The 15,458-nt window shown below is 36.8% G+C and overlaps 2 protein-coding genes and 1 pseudogene across 2 annotated transcripts; 1 reads left to right on the forward strand and 2 right to left on the reverse strand.

Annotated features, from left to right (window-relative positions):
- Nucleotides 1-4,778, reverse strand: LOC110770662 (uncharacterized; annotated as a pseudogene).
- Nucleotides 4,779-4,909: 131 nt separating this feature from the next.
- On the reverse strand, nucleotides 4,910-7,912 carry LOC110770652 (GroES-like family protein). Its single transcript, XM_088248816.1, has 7 exons — nucleotides 7,627-7,912; nucleotides 7,455-7,513; nucleotides 7,242-7,292; nucleotides 5,989-6,054; nucleotides 5,848-5,895; nucleotides 5,621-5,650; nucleotides 4,910-5,105 (listed from the first exon to the last, which is right to left on the reverse strand). The coding sequence occupies exons 1-7, from the start codon at nucleotides 7,709-7,711 to the stop codon at nucleotides 5,037-5,039; spliced, it is 408 nt and encodes a 135-aa protein (XP_088104942.1). The 5' UTR covers nucleotides 7,712-7,912; the 3' UTR covers nucleotides 4,910-5,036.
- A 614-nt stretch (nucleotides 7,913-8,526) lies between these two features.
- LOC110748457 (ferredoxin-like protein) lies at nucleotides 8,527-11,127 on the forward strand. Its single transcript, XM_088248058.1, has 2 exons — nucleotides 8,527-8,914; nucleotides 10,271-11,127. Exons 1-2 carry the CDS (start codon nucleotides 8,827-8,829, stop codon nucleotides 10,870-10,872), a joined length of 690 nt encoding a protein of 229 aa, XP_088104184.1. The 5' UTR covers nucleotides 8,527-8,826; the 3' UTR covers nucleotides 10,873-11,127.
- Nucleotides 11,128-15,458: the final 4,331 nt, after the last annotated feature.

Consider the following 15,458-nt stretch of genomic DNA (forward strand, 5'->3'; position numbering starts at 1 on the left):
CTCTCTCTCTCTCTCTCTCTCTCTCTCTCTCTCTCTCTCTCTCTCTCTCTCTCTCTCTCTCTCTCTCTCTCTCTCTCACCCAAAGCACGCATCTCCTCCCTGGGTTTCTCTAAACAAGGATTTTCTTATCAGGCTTTTGGTTTTTGTCTCAAATGGTGAGGAAGGCTATTTCAATCGATTCTCATACTTGCAAATTGCAATACACTAGTTAATGAGTTTTGTCAAATTGGGTCGGTAATTATTTAGAATGGGTTATGGATAATTTGGTTTGATGGGGATTAGGTGTCTTGAGAGCTAGCTGGGCGGGTGGGTGCTATTGGGCTTGTGGTATATGGTGGTTGCTAGGTGGCTGGTGGTGTTTGGGTGGTGGCTTGTTTGGTGCGGCCTGGGAAGGAAGTGATGAAGTTTTTAATGTTTTTTTTAATATTCTAAAATAATTTTTTAAAATTGTTAACATCCATGCTGGATTTACACTTAAGATGAGTTACATAAGTCCTTATAAGTTATTTTACAAAAAGATAAACTTGTCTTTAAAATTTTAAAGATATGGTGGGTGGGAAAATAGGACAAGATGATGGAAATAGCAGCACTCAATTAATTATTTGATTAAAAAAATAATAATTTATGAATAAAGGGCACACTCTTAGAGTTTTGTCCTGAGCCTTCAATCACCCAGGGCCGGCCCTGGTACACATCATACTTCATGTCTCATACAACATTTGCACATTTATTAGCATGATAACATGCTTTATTCAAACATTGTATTTTGTTAAAGATTCTTTCTTATGCGACACATTTCAGCCAAAGCATCACTAACGTCCAACCGTTCACCCGGCAACTCTGCAAAACAAGCAACACCAAGTGCTAAAATTGAAATCAAGATTTCCTCAATTTTGTTGCAAATCCTTACGCTATCCTCATTAGGAAGATGGTTTGCGCTCATCTCGCCTTCCGGTATTTCTTGAAGAACGGGATCCACAATCTCTACCACCTGTTCCCGTAAGGCTGCCTTGACAAAGTTATGAAGGTTTGAAGTTCCATGAAACATGTCATCTGTCGGCCTTTTTCCTGTAAATATTTCCAACAATAGGATACCATAACTGTACACATCACCTTGTGTCCAGACTTCATGTCCCATACCATACTCTGCATTCCAACAATTCAAAATACACCAAATTGTAATTTATAATTAAATTCTCAAAGACCCGTTTTTCATGCTTCAAACTTTTAAAATAAATATTAGAACTTAAGGAATGTTTAAAGAGCATAACCAATTGTTCCTTTTACTCCGACAGAGCTTGATTTATTTAGAGAAGTTTTGTGAAGGAATCTTAATAACCCGAAGTCACCTACATGTCCAACCATATCATCATTGAGAAGAATATTGCTAGGTTTCAGGTCACAGTGAACTATTGGTGTCTGGCATTGGTGGTGGAGATAATCCAACGCCATAGCTATATCAATACCAATGTTTCAACCTTTGAGAAAAAGTTAAGCTCCTTGGTGTCTCATTTGTGTCACCGATATTCTGGGTCGGGTGCAACCATTCCTCTAAACTCCCATTAGCCATGAACTCATATATTAGCGCCTTAAAATCATCACCACGATGATCAAATCCCGAACATGCTGAGAGTACCTTCACAACATTGCGGTGTCTAATATTTTTCAAAGCCTCACATTCAGAAGCGAAACTTTTCAAAGCTCCACTATGAACGAGGTTGAGTACCTTGACAGCAACTGTTCTTTCACCTTGCTCAAGAACTCCTTTATAAACGGACCCGGAACTCCCCATACCGATTAAGTTGGCAGAAGAGAATCCATCAGTAGCTTTTAGAAGACTTTGGTAAGACACTGTGAGAAATTTTTCTGAATCACTTTTAGTATGCCCCTTGATCCTTTCCCTCCGGGAACAATGAAGGTACAAAAAACAAGTGCAAAAATGACTCCGAAAACTCCACAAATGAGAGAGATTATCAATTTCATCTTTAGGCTTGCATTTCGGCAATTTAAACTCAAGTATGCCCCCACAAAGTTTAATATTACCTTCGACTGATGTTGCAGTTGCGTTCTTGAGAATTCCTTCTACTGGTACCATGCCCTCAAAATTGTTATGAGATAGATTCAAAGACTGCAGAAACTCAAAATGTTCCAAGAATTCTGGGATCGTCCCTGACAAGTTGTTCCTTTGGAGATATAATTCTTCAAGACCTAACTCAAAGAGGATGGAATGGTCCCCTGGAAGAAGTTTCCATCCATCCGTAGAATTTCTAATTTTATGCAACTGCCAAGACTTGTCGGAATTTCACCAGATACTTGTTTTGAGAAACAGATAAATACATCAGATTTATCAAATTTCCTACTTCTTTGGGGATGGAACCAGTCAAATTATTTTGGGATAAATCCAAAAAGGTATATGAAAATGATGCAGCAATGACTTCTGGGGGTATTATACAACTAAAATTGTTAGCAGCGAGAGATAAGGTCACTAATTTGTGACATTCTGCTAAACTTGAAGGGATATTGCCCTCAAGATTGTTGAAAGCTAAATAAAAATTAGCTAATCTACTTAAATTTCCAAAAGAGGATGGAAGATGCCCAAAGAGAAATTTGAATCTATATCTAACTGATATAATTTCTGAAGCCTTCCTAAATCAGGGGGAATGTGAGACCTGAAAATCGGTTCCTAGACAGAGATAGGATCTCCAAGTTCACCAAATTTCCAATCTCAGTTGGGATGCTGCCTGATATTTTATTATCAACAAAATAGAAGTATTGGAGAGAAGAAGTTACCTATGCAGTGAGGTAAAATACCCCCAAATTTGTTTACACTAAAGCTCAATACTCTTAAACCAGTGGAATTAGTCAAACCACAGACAATGATTCCCCCACCTCCAAGATTGCTGGCAGCAAGAATAATTCGCTCGAGCCTATAAATTGTGTAAGGAAGGGACTTTCCATGTAGTTGGGTTTCTGAGATTGCTAGATGAACTAGATTTGAGGCATTAGATATTGAACCTGGAATTGATCCAGAAAATTGGTTAGCATTAAGACCTAAATACTCCAGACTTGAAAGGGCGATACCTAAGTTTGCGGGCAAAGTCCCGTGGAGTTTGTTTATTTATAGACACAGAAAAGAGGCTAGAAGAGAGGTTGAAGATGGAGGGAGGGATCATACCTGACAAGCTATTTCCATCCAAAGCAAGATAGCTAAGATTGGTCTTTTGGCCAAAGATATCTGGAATGCTTCCATTCAAATTATTAAATGTTGCTGAAAGCCAAGAGATGATAAGTTGCTAAAAGAGTAAGGAACATTTCCGGTAAGGTTGTTGTTGTCAACTGCTATTTTTAATAGCTTTGACAAGGTGCCAAGCTCGTCAGGAATTCTCCCTACCAGCGAATTGTAACCAAGATCAATTGTGTGGAGTTGAGAGCAAGCTAACAAGTGGGAGGGAATTTCACCACTAAGTGAATTGTTAGCTAACTGTAAATCATGCAATCTGCGCAGAAGACAGACTTCTGGAGGGATTTCGTGGCTGAATCTATTGCCCACTAGATGAATCACAAGCAACAAACTCAAATTTCCAACATGTGGTGATACTGAGCCTGCAAGTTTCAAGGAATTCAGGTCCAACACGGGGACTTTCTGGTGACGACGACCGCGTGTAACTCCATGCCAGTTGCAAAAGTGCATGGTTTCATTCCATGAAGTCAATACACCATGAGGGTCTGCAGTTATCCTGGCCTTGATTTCAAGCAAGGCGAGCCAATCGGTCTCATTTCCACTCATCCTTAAGCCAAGGCATGAGTGAAGAATAAGAGCATGCATGCAAAAAAATATGAGAAAAACACAGTTGGAGTATTGAACTTGTAAAGCTCCATAATATATCAGTTTTGTTGGACTTAATGAATTTGGTAGCTAAACCAGAGACTGCATGTCTAGCATCTCAAGGAGAAGAATGTACTTAGACGCATGACTTGGGGATCATTTATAAAGTCCTAATTTCCAGCATTAACCGATTGCGGCTGCAGAGAAAACTACAGATATATAAACCCAGTCAGTGCTAGAAGAACTGGATCTATGCCTAATTTCCTAGAAGAATTGGGTCTATACCTAATCAGAGAAAAGTTCTTGACCAAAATTGTTTATATTTTTCTCAAGTCTTTGTGAATCGTGAAATTTTCAGCCCTCTAGTCTTTGTCAAGTGCTTCCCCCTCTCTTGCATCTCCACTTTTCTCTCTTCAAAGAGAAGATTATTGAGAAATTAAATAAAATAAAATTTCTTCATATTCTTCGTATCTTTTTTTTTAAAATACAAGCGATATTCCTTGTGCCTTTTTCACCATTTCTTGTTCATTTTCATTTAAAGATTTTTTATAAGCTCTTTTGTAGTGGCCTATTTTTCTTACATATTGATACCCCCGATATTGGGATCGCTAATGAATGCTTTGTTATATTAGCTGTGTTTCTATTTGTTTTTCTTTTGGACGGATTCATATTATGTTTGATCCATTCAAAATGCTGTGGAGAAATTGTACGTATGGTACAGATTAAAACAAATTCAACCAGAAAATGGGTTAAACATCTTTAAAACCTCTAATCGGATTCCCAATTCCATTTCGGATGCTTTCTATATCAGATTGAACCAACTAAACCGCAAACAAATCTGCTTCAGTTTTTGGTTTAAGTTTTACTGTAACTTTTTAAGCTAATCCCAACCATGGATTTGAACCAACGATCAAGACCTTTTCTCTCAGAAGGCTTTTAAAAATCCAGATGGCAGCCCTCTTCTGTAAAATCATGCCTTCCTCTCCCCTCTCCTAATTTCCTATCAATATTTTCTAAAGTGTCAACATTGGAGATTAAATAATACAAAACCCATGCAATCAATGCATATGCAGAAATAGCATGTACTTAACAAATTTGAACTGAATATATAGTTTTGGGAGTTGGAAACACTGCATGGAAAACCATCTTGACAATGAAAAGTTTCACAAAATAATCCTGTAAAACAATGTACCTACCCGTAGCTGAAACTTTATTCAACTACGGCCAGCAATTCACTCTCTTTGCAGAAGCAGTGTCTGCCATCTGTTCCCAAATCCACCTGAGACGTCAAAAATGCATTATCAGTAAAAGAAAATGGCAATCGATAGTGCAAGCATCCATATGCACCCATTGCATGCAACAATCCATAGACCATTTGCACAACATTGACTTCAGTTTATAAAGAAGATAAAAATGTCAGCTCCTTGTTTTACAGTCGGCCATTCTTGGGAGTCAAGACAGAACGTGTGCCAATTTTGTGTCAGAAATACTCAACACAATAATTGTGCATGCTCTGGAACAGGCACAAGATAAGCTGTGATTATATCAGACAATCATGCTAGCCAACCGAGATTAGATAGTTGATAATTTTGATGTCATAGCAAATGAAACAAGACAATTGTTAAGTAAGTAAGTTCGTTCTATGCCATTTAAGTGTCCAGAAGTTACAACGCACAGGTTAACAATGTGATGGAACATACTCATATAAAACAGTGGAAGTCCTTCATCAATGTTTATTTTAGACTCTTAACATCAGAGCTGTATAATATTTTCAACTGAATTACTTCTACTTACCTCATATGCATTTATGTCCGAGAAAAGAACCTGCAAAAGGATAAGGATTTCAAAAATTCAGATGACATGGTAAGCACCTAAATCACTACTTGGAAATAAACCATTAAACAACAAAAAACTTCACCAGCTCAGAAACTTATCGTCTAAGCAACAATATATGTCACAAATCAACATTATTTCAGACCAGAAGACAGTTGCCATTATTTGAGAATGTTTTAATTGCTCACCTTCTTTCCAGCCTTGACTTCCCCAACCTCAGCACCAACAGAAAGAATCTGAGAATAACAACGCTTGTTAGAATATCCTGATATTCAACTTGTTACTTCAAAAAAAAATTAATCATAACGAGACAGAAACAGTAGACATACTTCTCCCATAAGATACCGCTCAAATTTAACGGCTGATTTGGGCAGCAAAACTCCTCCAGCTGATTTCTGTGGCATAAGACAGATTGTTATCATGCTAATATTAACAGATAAGGCACACAAGTGACACCAACGCAATATATTTCAAAAATGCAGAATTTCAAATCAAAATAGATATTTCTCCATTATCTAATAAGAAGAAGAAGAAAAATGCAAACAATGAGGTCAATTTTAGAACCCACTGTTTCCAACTAACCGCCATCAATCAACATGCAACCTCTTGATATCATTCAAGAGACAAACATACAAAAGGAAAATCAAAGAATTAAGTAAAAAATGAAATATTAAAAAACTTTATAATTTTGAATGGAATCCCATTGTAACCAACCATAAGATAATCGTCCCCTCAAAAACCATGAATCAAAAATATTTGTCATAAGTACAGCCAGCAAGGACTTGGTGCAACGTAGGCCATTTTTCGCCATTGTTGGCAAATTGAAAGCACTCATAAGATCCTTTGGAGAATGTGGTCATAAGAAATTAATACGGTGATCAATATGCTTTTGGGACATTGGCTTAGTAAAGAAATAGAGAGTCTGAGATGCATGTAACCATTACTGACTACTCATAACTAGTCAAGTCCGCCTAACACCATTACAAACTTATTCATAACTAAGACAGATTTTGTTTTTTTTTTGGGGGGTGGGGGTAAGATTTTTATCCCTCAGATCAAATGGGGTGGCTTTTGTCTCTTTGATCACATGAGGGCACACGTAATCAACAATCATGACTTAACTTTCAGATCATGTGCCTCATGTTCAAGCCAACCTTCTCAAGACTTCGGTCAGATAATTGCCCACCTAACAGAGACACAGCCAGCATAAACACGCAATGGGCAATATAACTCAAATTGCCACTACTCTGAGTCCTTGCTAAGGCAAGCCAATCAAAATTAATGACTTCTCAAACCATTAGAGTTCAAGCTCAAATCCTTGATGGCATTCAAGAACTGTAGTTGAACTCAAACCCACCAGAGCTCAAGATTCATTCAGCAATTTAAAATTCAATTTGCTAGCAACTAAAGCCATTTGGCAACCCTATGGATATTCACAAGGTTCACATTCCAAAAGCTCAAACACTCAACTAAATGGTCATTGACCTAGATATTTGGGATTCACAATAATGAAACAGAATCACATAAAAAGTTACCAATCCAGACTCTCAAACTCAATTGACATGACTAAAAACCCGCATACCTCGGCGAGTTCCTCAAGACGAATAAGCACTCTGTCAGCTTGTGGAACCACCTGTCACTCACAAATTACCACCATAAAAATCAAACCCAGATAATTCATTGTCAAAAAACACAAAGTTGAAATTAGCAGTGCAGCCACATGTAATGTTTGGAAAACCACAAACTATTTTGAAATTGCTTCTTCAAACAAGTATAGATAAGAGAGAAAAAATACCTTGGTGGGTTCCCATTTCTTGGAAATTGCGTTAACTCTCAAAGAGTTTCTTCGCAGACCTGCACAAAACCCATATAAGAAATCAGAAAAAAAATTTAAAAATTATAATAAAGTCTAGACATTCAAGAAAGATATAAGAAAAGTGTCAAGAAAGGAGTTAAATTCAACACACCTGGCAGTAGCTTCTGGTTCGACAGAGAAGCAGTATTGGGTTTGCATAGCAAAGGGTTTGGTAGAGTGACGAAAGTGGAAGCCATGATAGAGGTCAAACAAAGATGGAGAAAGAAAATGAGCAAAGGTTTAGTAGAGCTGCTGAGAATGAAGAAAATGCTCTGTTTGCAAGAAGCGGGCAGATATCTTAAACCCTTGTGTGAGATAAGGAGCGAGTAGGTGAAGCTGCAGAGTTCTAGATGGTCCGGCTCCTCGACATTTTCTGTTGTAGTGTTGTGTGTGTCTGTGCAAGGAAATGAGATTTGGTTGGGTCTACTATGTTTGGTTCAAGCCCATCTATTGGTAAAAGAAAGTCTGTTTGGTAATGGAAATAGTGGGCCAAAACCCAAGTATTTCTTGATGAGGATTTATATAAGTGATTAGAGTTCAATTCGTAATTATCCACCCCTTAGGCCGTGTGGGCGGCGGTGGGTGAATAGTTGCGGATTATGGTTAAATCTAAAATCATAAAATGTGTTTTATGTTTCAAAAAACAAAAGTTAAACGCTACTGGTGAAGCCTTCTGCCTCGTATAGAAGAAAAAATTACATGGAACTATGACATACTTTCTCTATATATGTATCTCTTCTCACGTGACTATGAGTTTTAAAAATAAAAAATAAAAAAGGGGGAATAAAGGTGTAGGGAACTGAGATATGCAAACAAATGGGTGCAAATGGAATTTTTTTTAAACCCAGAATGGTTTGCTTTGCCAATAATTGGCCCAAACCCTACTCGTCTTCTATAGTTCCATTAGTACTACTAATCCCCCAAAATCCGTCAATATTAGGCCCCACCTAATTTCCAATCTTTTGAAATGCGCTCGACTTTCTTAAGAAAAAGAAATCCATGCACAGAACACACAGCGGCTACAAGGGACCACCACCACCCATCTTTTTTGTCTTAAACTCTGCAACATTGATCACTATTCAAGCACTTTCCTCCTCACACTTCTCTTTTTTCTTCCCCTGGAAAATCTCTGCTTTCTCACTCCCTTTTTCCATTCCCACCAAGCAAACACCTCTCTCATATTGTTTATAAAAAATAATCAATACCCTTTTCTTAATATACTTTACAGCTTTCCTCTCTCTCTCTCTCTTTCTTTGTTTTTCCTGCTCAGGTTTCTCTGGAAAGCAAAACCCATTTTTGCCCACAAGTGAATATGGTGAAGAAGCGGCTTTGTTGCTGTGGGTGGTTCATATTGTTCAGTCATCTACTGCTAGCAGCTCTTGTTTGCTCCAAGAACCATGGTACTATATAACTCTGCATTTTCTTCCCTCTTTGTGATTTCTGCAACTACAACTTGCAGATTCTTGGCCATTTTTTATGCTGAATTCTTAACTCTTCTGAGTTTTCTCTTTTTTCATCTATGGAACTATGCATATACATTCTCAATAGGAGCTGCTGTTCTGAAATGATGTTGGTAAAGATAGCTTTCTTTTTTCTTTTTCTTTTTCTTTTTTTGCTAATCTCAGTTGAAAGAAATACTAGTTTTTTGGCTTGTCAAGTGACTATTTTAAGATAAGATTAGCACATTCTTTCTTTTCTGCACTTTGGCCACAGATGAAGGGTTAAATAGAAGGTTCTGTTCTGAATACTCTTAATTTATTTTAATTAATTACTGCCATTGAGAAAGTCCTACACTGCAACAGTCACTAAAATGTCTTTTCAGACAAGAGGAGCATATCACCCAATCATGATAATAAGAGTTTCCAAAGTCAAGAAAGGCACAGTAGGCAGTCAGTATTAGATTTCTCTTCTGCCTCATTTTGCTCCCTGATTTGGGAGCTATAGTTGAATCTTTAGAAGTGCTTTATGTCATCTACACCTTGTTTACTTATCTTATCTCTGTCTATGATCTAGCATTTGCATAAAAGTTAAGAATTTCATAGTTCCCATTCACATCCCACTATATTTCAAATCTCAATCCCATGGTTTGCTCCCATGTGGTATGAGGTTCGAAACCCCCTAAGGTACCTACCTAGCTATTTGCTAGTGTTTCCTGCCTCCCAAAGATTGTAGCGTTTGGCGGGGAGGCTCCAGTTTCGAATCTGATCGCTTCGTGGATTGGGGGAATTTATGGGTACCCAAATAAATGATGTTCATGAGGGTATGCTCAGTGGTTCCATTCCTCCTTTGTGATTGTTGAAAAAACTCAAGAGTCCCAGTGCAGGGTCATCCTAACCTAATCATAGAATTTGGGTTTACACATCTAGTCATCCCAACCACAAGTTGGTTATTGTGATGTGGCCTAATTTGGTTCTCCACAGTAGGAACCATGATCACAAGTTAACCTTTTCCGTAGCAATTTTTTCTTAAAAATGATGTTGATGTGGTTATATTCACTTGTAAGACGCTTGGTGAGAGTAGGAAAAGTGGCATTTAATTCTTAACTATCAAAATCAATGTAATTGGATTAACTTAGAAAATTTCTACATTCTCATTCTTCACATTCTTCGTGTATATATTTGTCATCTATTTTATTTCAAAGATTAAATAAGGACTGCATGTTTGTGTAAGTGTATTGCATTATTTTGAAGATAGGTTTTAGTTTTGAATGGCCACATATGTTGATGTTGCGACATTGGGTGTGGTTTGTCCTTCAGGAAACCCTGCAAATGATCTTGTTGAGATTATCAACAACAACCGAACAGCCCATAAACTTTCAAAACTAAATGACAGTCCTGGACTCGGTTGCATTGCGCTGCAATATGCCGAATTGTGCAAGGGGAACTGCTCTATCAACAACACTGTAAACTGCAAACCATCTGAAGATGACTTCACCGAAGTTTTTGCCCCCGATTGTGGTGTGGAACTACCAACTTTCGGCACCATAACTGGCCACATTGTGGGTTGCCAATCCAAGTATCTTGAGCCATCACTAGCTTTTGCGCATGTTCTTGTTCGAGACAGCAAGGCTTTATCAATTCTGAGAAATAAATCACATACTGAGGTGGGTGTAGGCATGGTTCGGGTTCATAAAGGACCATTCTTTTGGAGTGTTCTTTTCAGCAGTGGGAAGACAAACTCTACATTTGTTCTTGAAAATCGCGGTGCAGGGATTCAGCAAAAGAAAGGGTGCTATAGTGGAAGCAGCATACCATGCAGTGCAGGACAACAGAATGCTTCTCTGGGTTTGAACAATGTTATGATCATGGGTTTTCTATGTGTTGTTTATCTTTTGAAACAGTTTCACTTCAATTTGTAATTCATGAAACTGAAATATTAAACAAGACGTTGCTCAAAATTTTGTTACAGATAAGATTGAATTAAGGAGAGAGAGAGAGAGAGAGAGAGAGAGAGAGCGCAAAAGTTCTGGATTACAACTTATGTTTCTGGTTTTATCCCTTTGATTCTTCATGAGTTTGCATGGTATAAAACTTGAGACTGTCTAAATAGTTTGTCAGTGGTGACAGAACAGCTACATTGAATCTATTTTGTTCTGACTGACTTTGCAAGCTGATATCCGCTTTTTTGAAAAGCAACCATATCTGTAATATGACACAATTTGAGAATTGGCTTCTATGTCAGGAATAAAAGGATAGAGTGCAATTGGACAGAGGCTTTCTGAGGTTAAAACTCACGCCCAGAAGGGTTCATGAAAAACTTAGTTGCAACGGGTATAGCACTATTTTGCTATTTTCGGCCAATAATGCTATGTCACGTGGAAGTGTTATCACGCATGTCATAGCGTTATTGACCGGGATAGCAAAATAGTTTTATTCGCGTTTCATGGAAGTCTTCGTGGGGTTCATGGGCATGATCAACCCTGATAGACCTAAGTAGTGAAGTTGGGGACAATAACAGTGCAATCTGTTATGATTAGAGACGAGCTAAGAGGACGTGGACCTCAACATAGCTGAATGTCTAGGATCTGGACTCTCTCTGGGCCTTGAAGATGAAGTGATAATAGATACATGTAAATAAAAAAAATTAATAAGTGAACTGTTAAATAAGTTTTGGTTCCAATCATATTCATTTCCTTTGTAGACACTTGGATGTTACAAAGTCACAAAAATATCACACTAATTCAAATTTGACCGCTAGACCATTATATCGAGACAAGAGGCCACTTTTTTAGTTGATGAAATATGATTTCGCAAAATGTTTTGATAATGGCATTGTTCACCTTTTTCTTGGCCCAAAATTAATTAAAAAAATATGATCTTGTTCATCTTTTTAGTTTGGGCCTGATATCCAATCTCCAGAGAAAACTTCATCATGTATTGGGCTTTAGAGCATCTCCACCAATGCCCCCCAGCCCGGGCAATAAGGGGCTTAGCCCCAATTTGTAGTTCCAGCGGGCTCCCGGGCAACAAGGGGCTTAGCCCCAATTTGTAGTTTCGGCGGGCTTCTACAGCCCTGGCAGCTCATGGGTCCCATTTAGAATTCCCCGAGACGAGACGAACTGTTGATTCTCCGATAAATGTCAATGACAGGTTTGCGTCAACAACAACAACAAAAAATTAATCTAAAAAAATACTAAAAATTTCATAATTTTTTTAAATAAATATTTAGTCATATTCTTCACTTCCCACACCAAAACCCTATACAAATTCATCTCCTCATATCTCATAGGAATAATGGTTGCCATTGGGTTGCCATAGCAATGGGTGGAAACACCACAAGCCTTTTACAAGGGCTGCCACTATTCACATGAATAGTAACAGCCCTTGCCCTTTGCAATGGCAAATGGATGGAAGTGCTCTTAGGCAATAAACTTTGGAGCAAAATTGTTATATTTTCTTATAGGAAACTGTTAATTACGCTCCAAAAAAGTTATTTTGCACTTCTCTTTTATAAAAATATAAGAGCAAAAAATTACAAATGAATGAGTGCACGATGACTCTGTTAGAGTGCCAATAACAGCCTTTTTTTTTGGTTGATATAAATGAATACTTACAATCCAGAGATTTGAACAAGAAAAAATAAAAACAAATCAATTTCAAATTATTCCTTTTACATAGTCATTTCAAATCTATTTCAAATTATTGTTAAATCCAAATCCTTTCTTTCAAATCGAGCCTCAATTGCATCTTGCAATTTGTTTGTTTCCCACAGAGATCATCAATGCTTCAGTTATGCAAAGACAAATTAGGAGTCTTCTTAATCGTGATATTTAAAGTCAGTATCCTCCCCTTACAAGTTACAAGTCATCTACGAGTGCCTATCCACATTGCTGTGGACATTGTAGAGCCACGTGTCTTGAGATGAATTGACTTTAAACATTGTCTATTGTCTACGTAATATCATATATGCAGATTTATGCATGTCTTTTTAAAATTGTGAATGAAAAAACAATATAGAAATAAAGTAAGACATTGACGACTGTACTGATTTTCCAACCAACATTAGAAAACTCGAGAATCTGGATCCCGAGAACCTAAAGGACAACGACATAGACCGTAGACGTATTTTCTTTTGGTTCGTACGTGGAATAAAATGGAATTAATTTAAACAAAAAATAAGAATAAGATGATGACACCATTTTATCCCTCAAATTTGTAGGATTATGGAAATTTCTTCGTACTGGATGATCACTTACCTCGTTCATGTGTTATAATATAAAAGTATATTTATTTATATATACTTTTAAAATGAAAAATAATTATTATATCGTCTACTCATATCATCACACAAAAATAAACAATTGTCGTGTTTTTGACACAAGAAAAATGGCTGAAGCCATGAATTGTCGGTGTAAACCAAAGTGTTCCTATGGGATGGGGTTTGAGCTAGGGCTAGAAAATGAGCAAATTAATGCACATTCAACATCTTATCTACCACACCTAAGAACACTGACTAAACCTCAACTCGTAGATTCCAATATTTATGATAAAATCAACCACCAAAAAGCTTTAATAGTGGAACCCTTGGCACAAGGCTTGACATGACCTAGTGGACCTAAAATACTTAACTCACCTTGAAACACCAAAGAAGACATCAAGAACGCTTCTATGTTCTAACAACCACGTAACGGATTTGCTCTCTAGAGTTTACGAGTGGTGAACAAGAGAAAAGAATATCTAGTAAAACTAGTAAAGAGTAATGATAACTATGGCCTAGTTTAGTAGAAGACATTACCAATATTTTTTTTATGACTTTTTCAATTGAGAATGATGATAATATATTAAAGTCACAAACACTGCATAGATATTAGGACTCGAACCCAATTGCTCCAAATCATTACACTGGTGAGTCTTTTGCTTCTAATTTGTTAAGTATGATTCATTACTTCGAATGAGGAAAGTCGTGCTTATTTTATTGAAATTCCCGTATGCTTTTAACATATGGGGTATTTTGAGCTAGTTTGAAGTACAGTGGAGATTTGAGACTCCAAATATACGGGAGTATTTCAATAAATAAGCCTTAATTTGAATTAACTTGGAAAAATAAAATCTAGTCAAATGATTAACTGAAAAATGGAAAAGTCGAGTAACTTCCCACCCTTAGAAATTACATAAAATGCAGGATTTTGGGGATGCGACAAAACATGAAGAAAGCTAGAAGTGAAGTGTCCACACTCGAAACTTGTTCCAAGCCCCTTGCTTGCGTATTATCCGTTTTTAGTTTTTGTCCCCACTTTGTGGATTTGTGCGAGTGTGGTTGGTCGTTTTAGTCAAGGTCAAGCGTAGACGCATTTGCTGTCGTACGCCCATGGGGCCAAAACGACAAGAAATTAGAGCTTGACTTTGCCTAATTATGGTCGTCAATGCTTACCTCTTTTTTTTATATACAATTATACAAGTAACCCATTTTGGATTTGCACTCCACGTAACCACATATTGAAACATCATCAATGTTATGTCAGCCATTACATTAATTTTAGTGAAAATTTCTGTGTAATTTCACTTTTAATTGACTATTTGCTTAATTAATTGCCAGATAATGACTGATTAAAACAATAAATAGATTATCCCCATGCAATTCTCTTCTTCCTTTTACTTTCTCAAAGTTGGTGCGTTACATGAAAGTTCACATGAGCTTCCGACGAATTACATCATCAGCTAATCGTATCTGGTGAACCCTAATTTGACTAATTCTAACTATCTTTATCCATGGAATTTTGCTCTCGATGATGAACATAATACTTTAATATTAAATTTTTTGGGTACAAATAATATGTACATTATTGTAGTGTACTGTGTACTTATCATATAAAGTATAAGATATTTGAGAAAATGCTATATTTTGTAATTAGAAAAACCTTCATGACCCAATTTCTAATTACCGGATAAAATATTTTAGATATACGTAATTACGCACAACCCAACCCATATCAGATAATGATTGAGTGCTGCTCTTTCCAATCCCCTGTTGTATTTCCTCATTCACCTGATCTTCCCACCCACCATGTAAAATTGAAAAAGAAAAAAAATCATATATTTCCACCCACCATTATTCTTAAAATACCCTTCAATTATTAATTCAAGCAAATTCTCTTTGCTAAATATTAGTAGTTGAGATATGAAGATGATCAAGTTGTGTTTGGCGGACTGGATAAATGTTTTAGTTTAATATTTTGATTTTCTGAATCTTTTAGTTTTTCACTCTCTGCCTTGTAGCTTCTAAAAATATTATGGATAATTGTTTTAAAGAGAAAAATGTACATTTGAAGGGTAATTTTCTATTATATTCCATTTGTGTGTAAAAAGAGAAAGGTGAAAAGAATAGAATAGATAGAATAGGTGAAAGGAAATAGAACAGAAGTGGAATAGCAACACTCTATACATTACTCTAATCTATAAAGATGATTCGAAATTAGTTGGGCTAACACACCGCCATAATCAACTG

The sequence above is a fragment of the Prunus avium genome, chromosome 2 (assembly GCF_965620075.1).
Source record: "Prunus avium chromosome 2, drPruAviu1.hap1.1, whole genome shotgun sequence".
Taxonomy (NCBI): Eukaryota; Viridiplantae; Streptophyta; class Magnoliopsida; order Rosales; family Rosaceae; genus Prunus; species Prunus avium.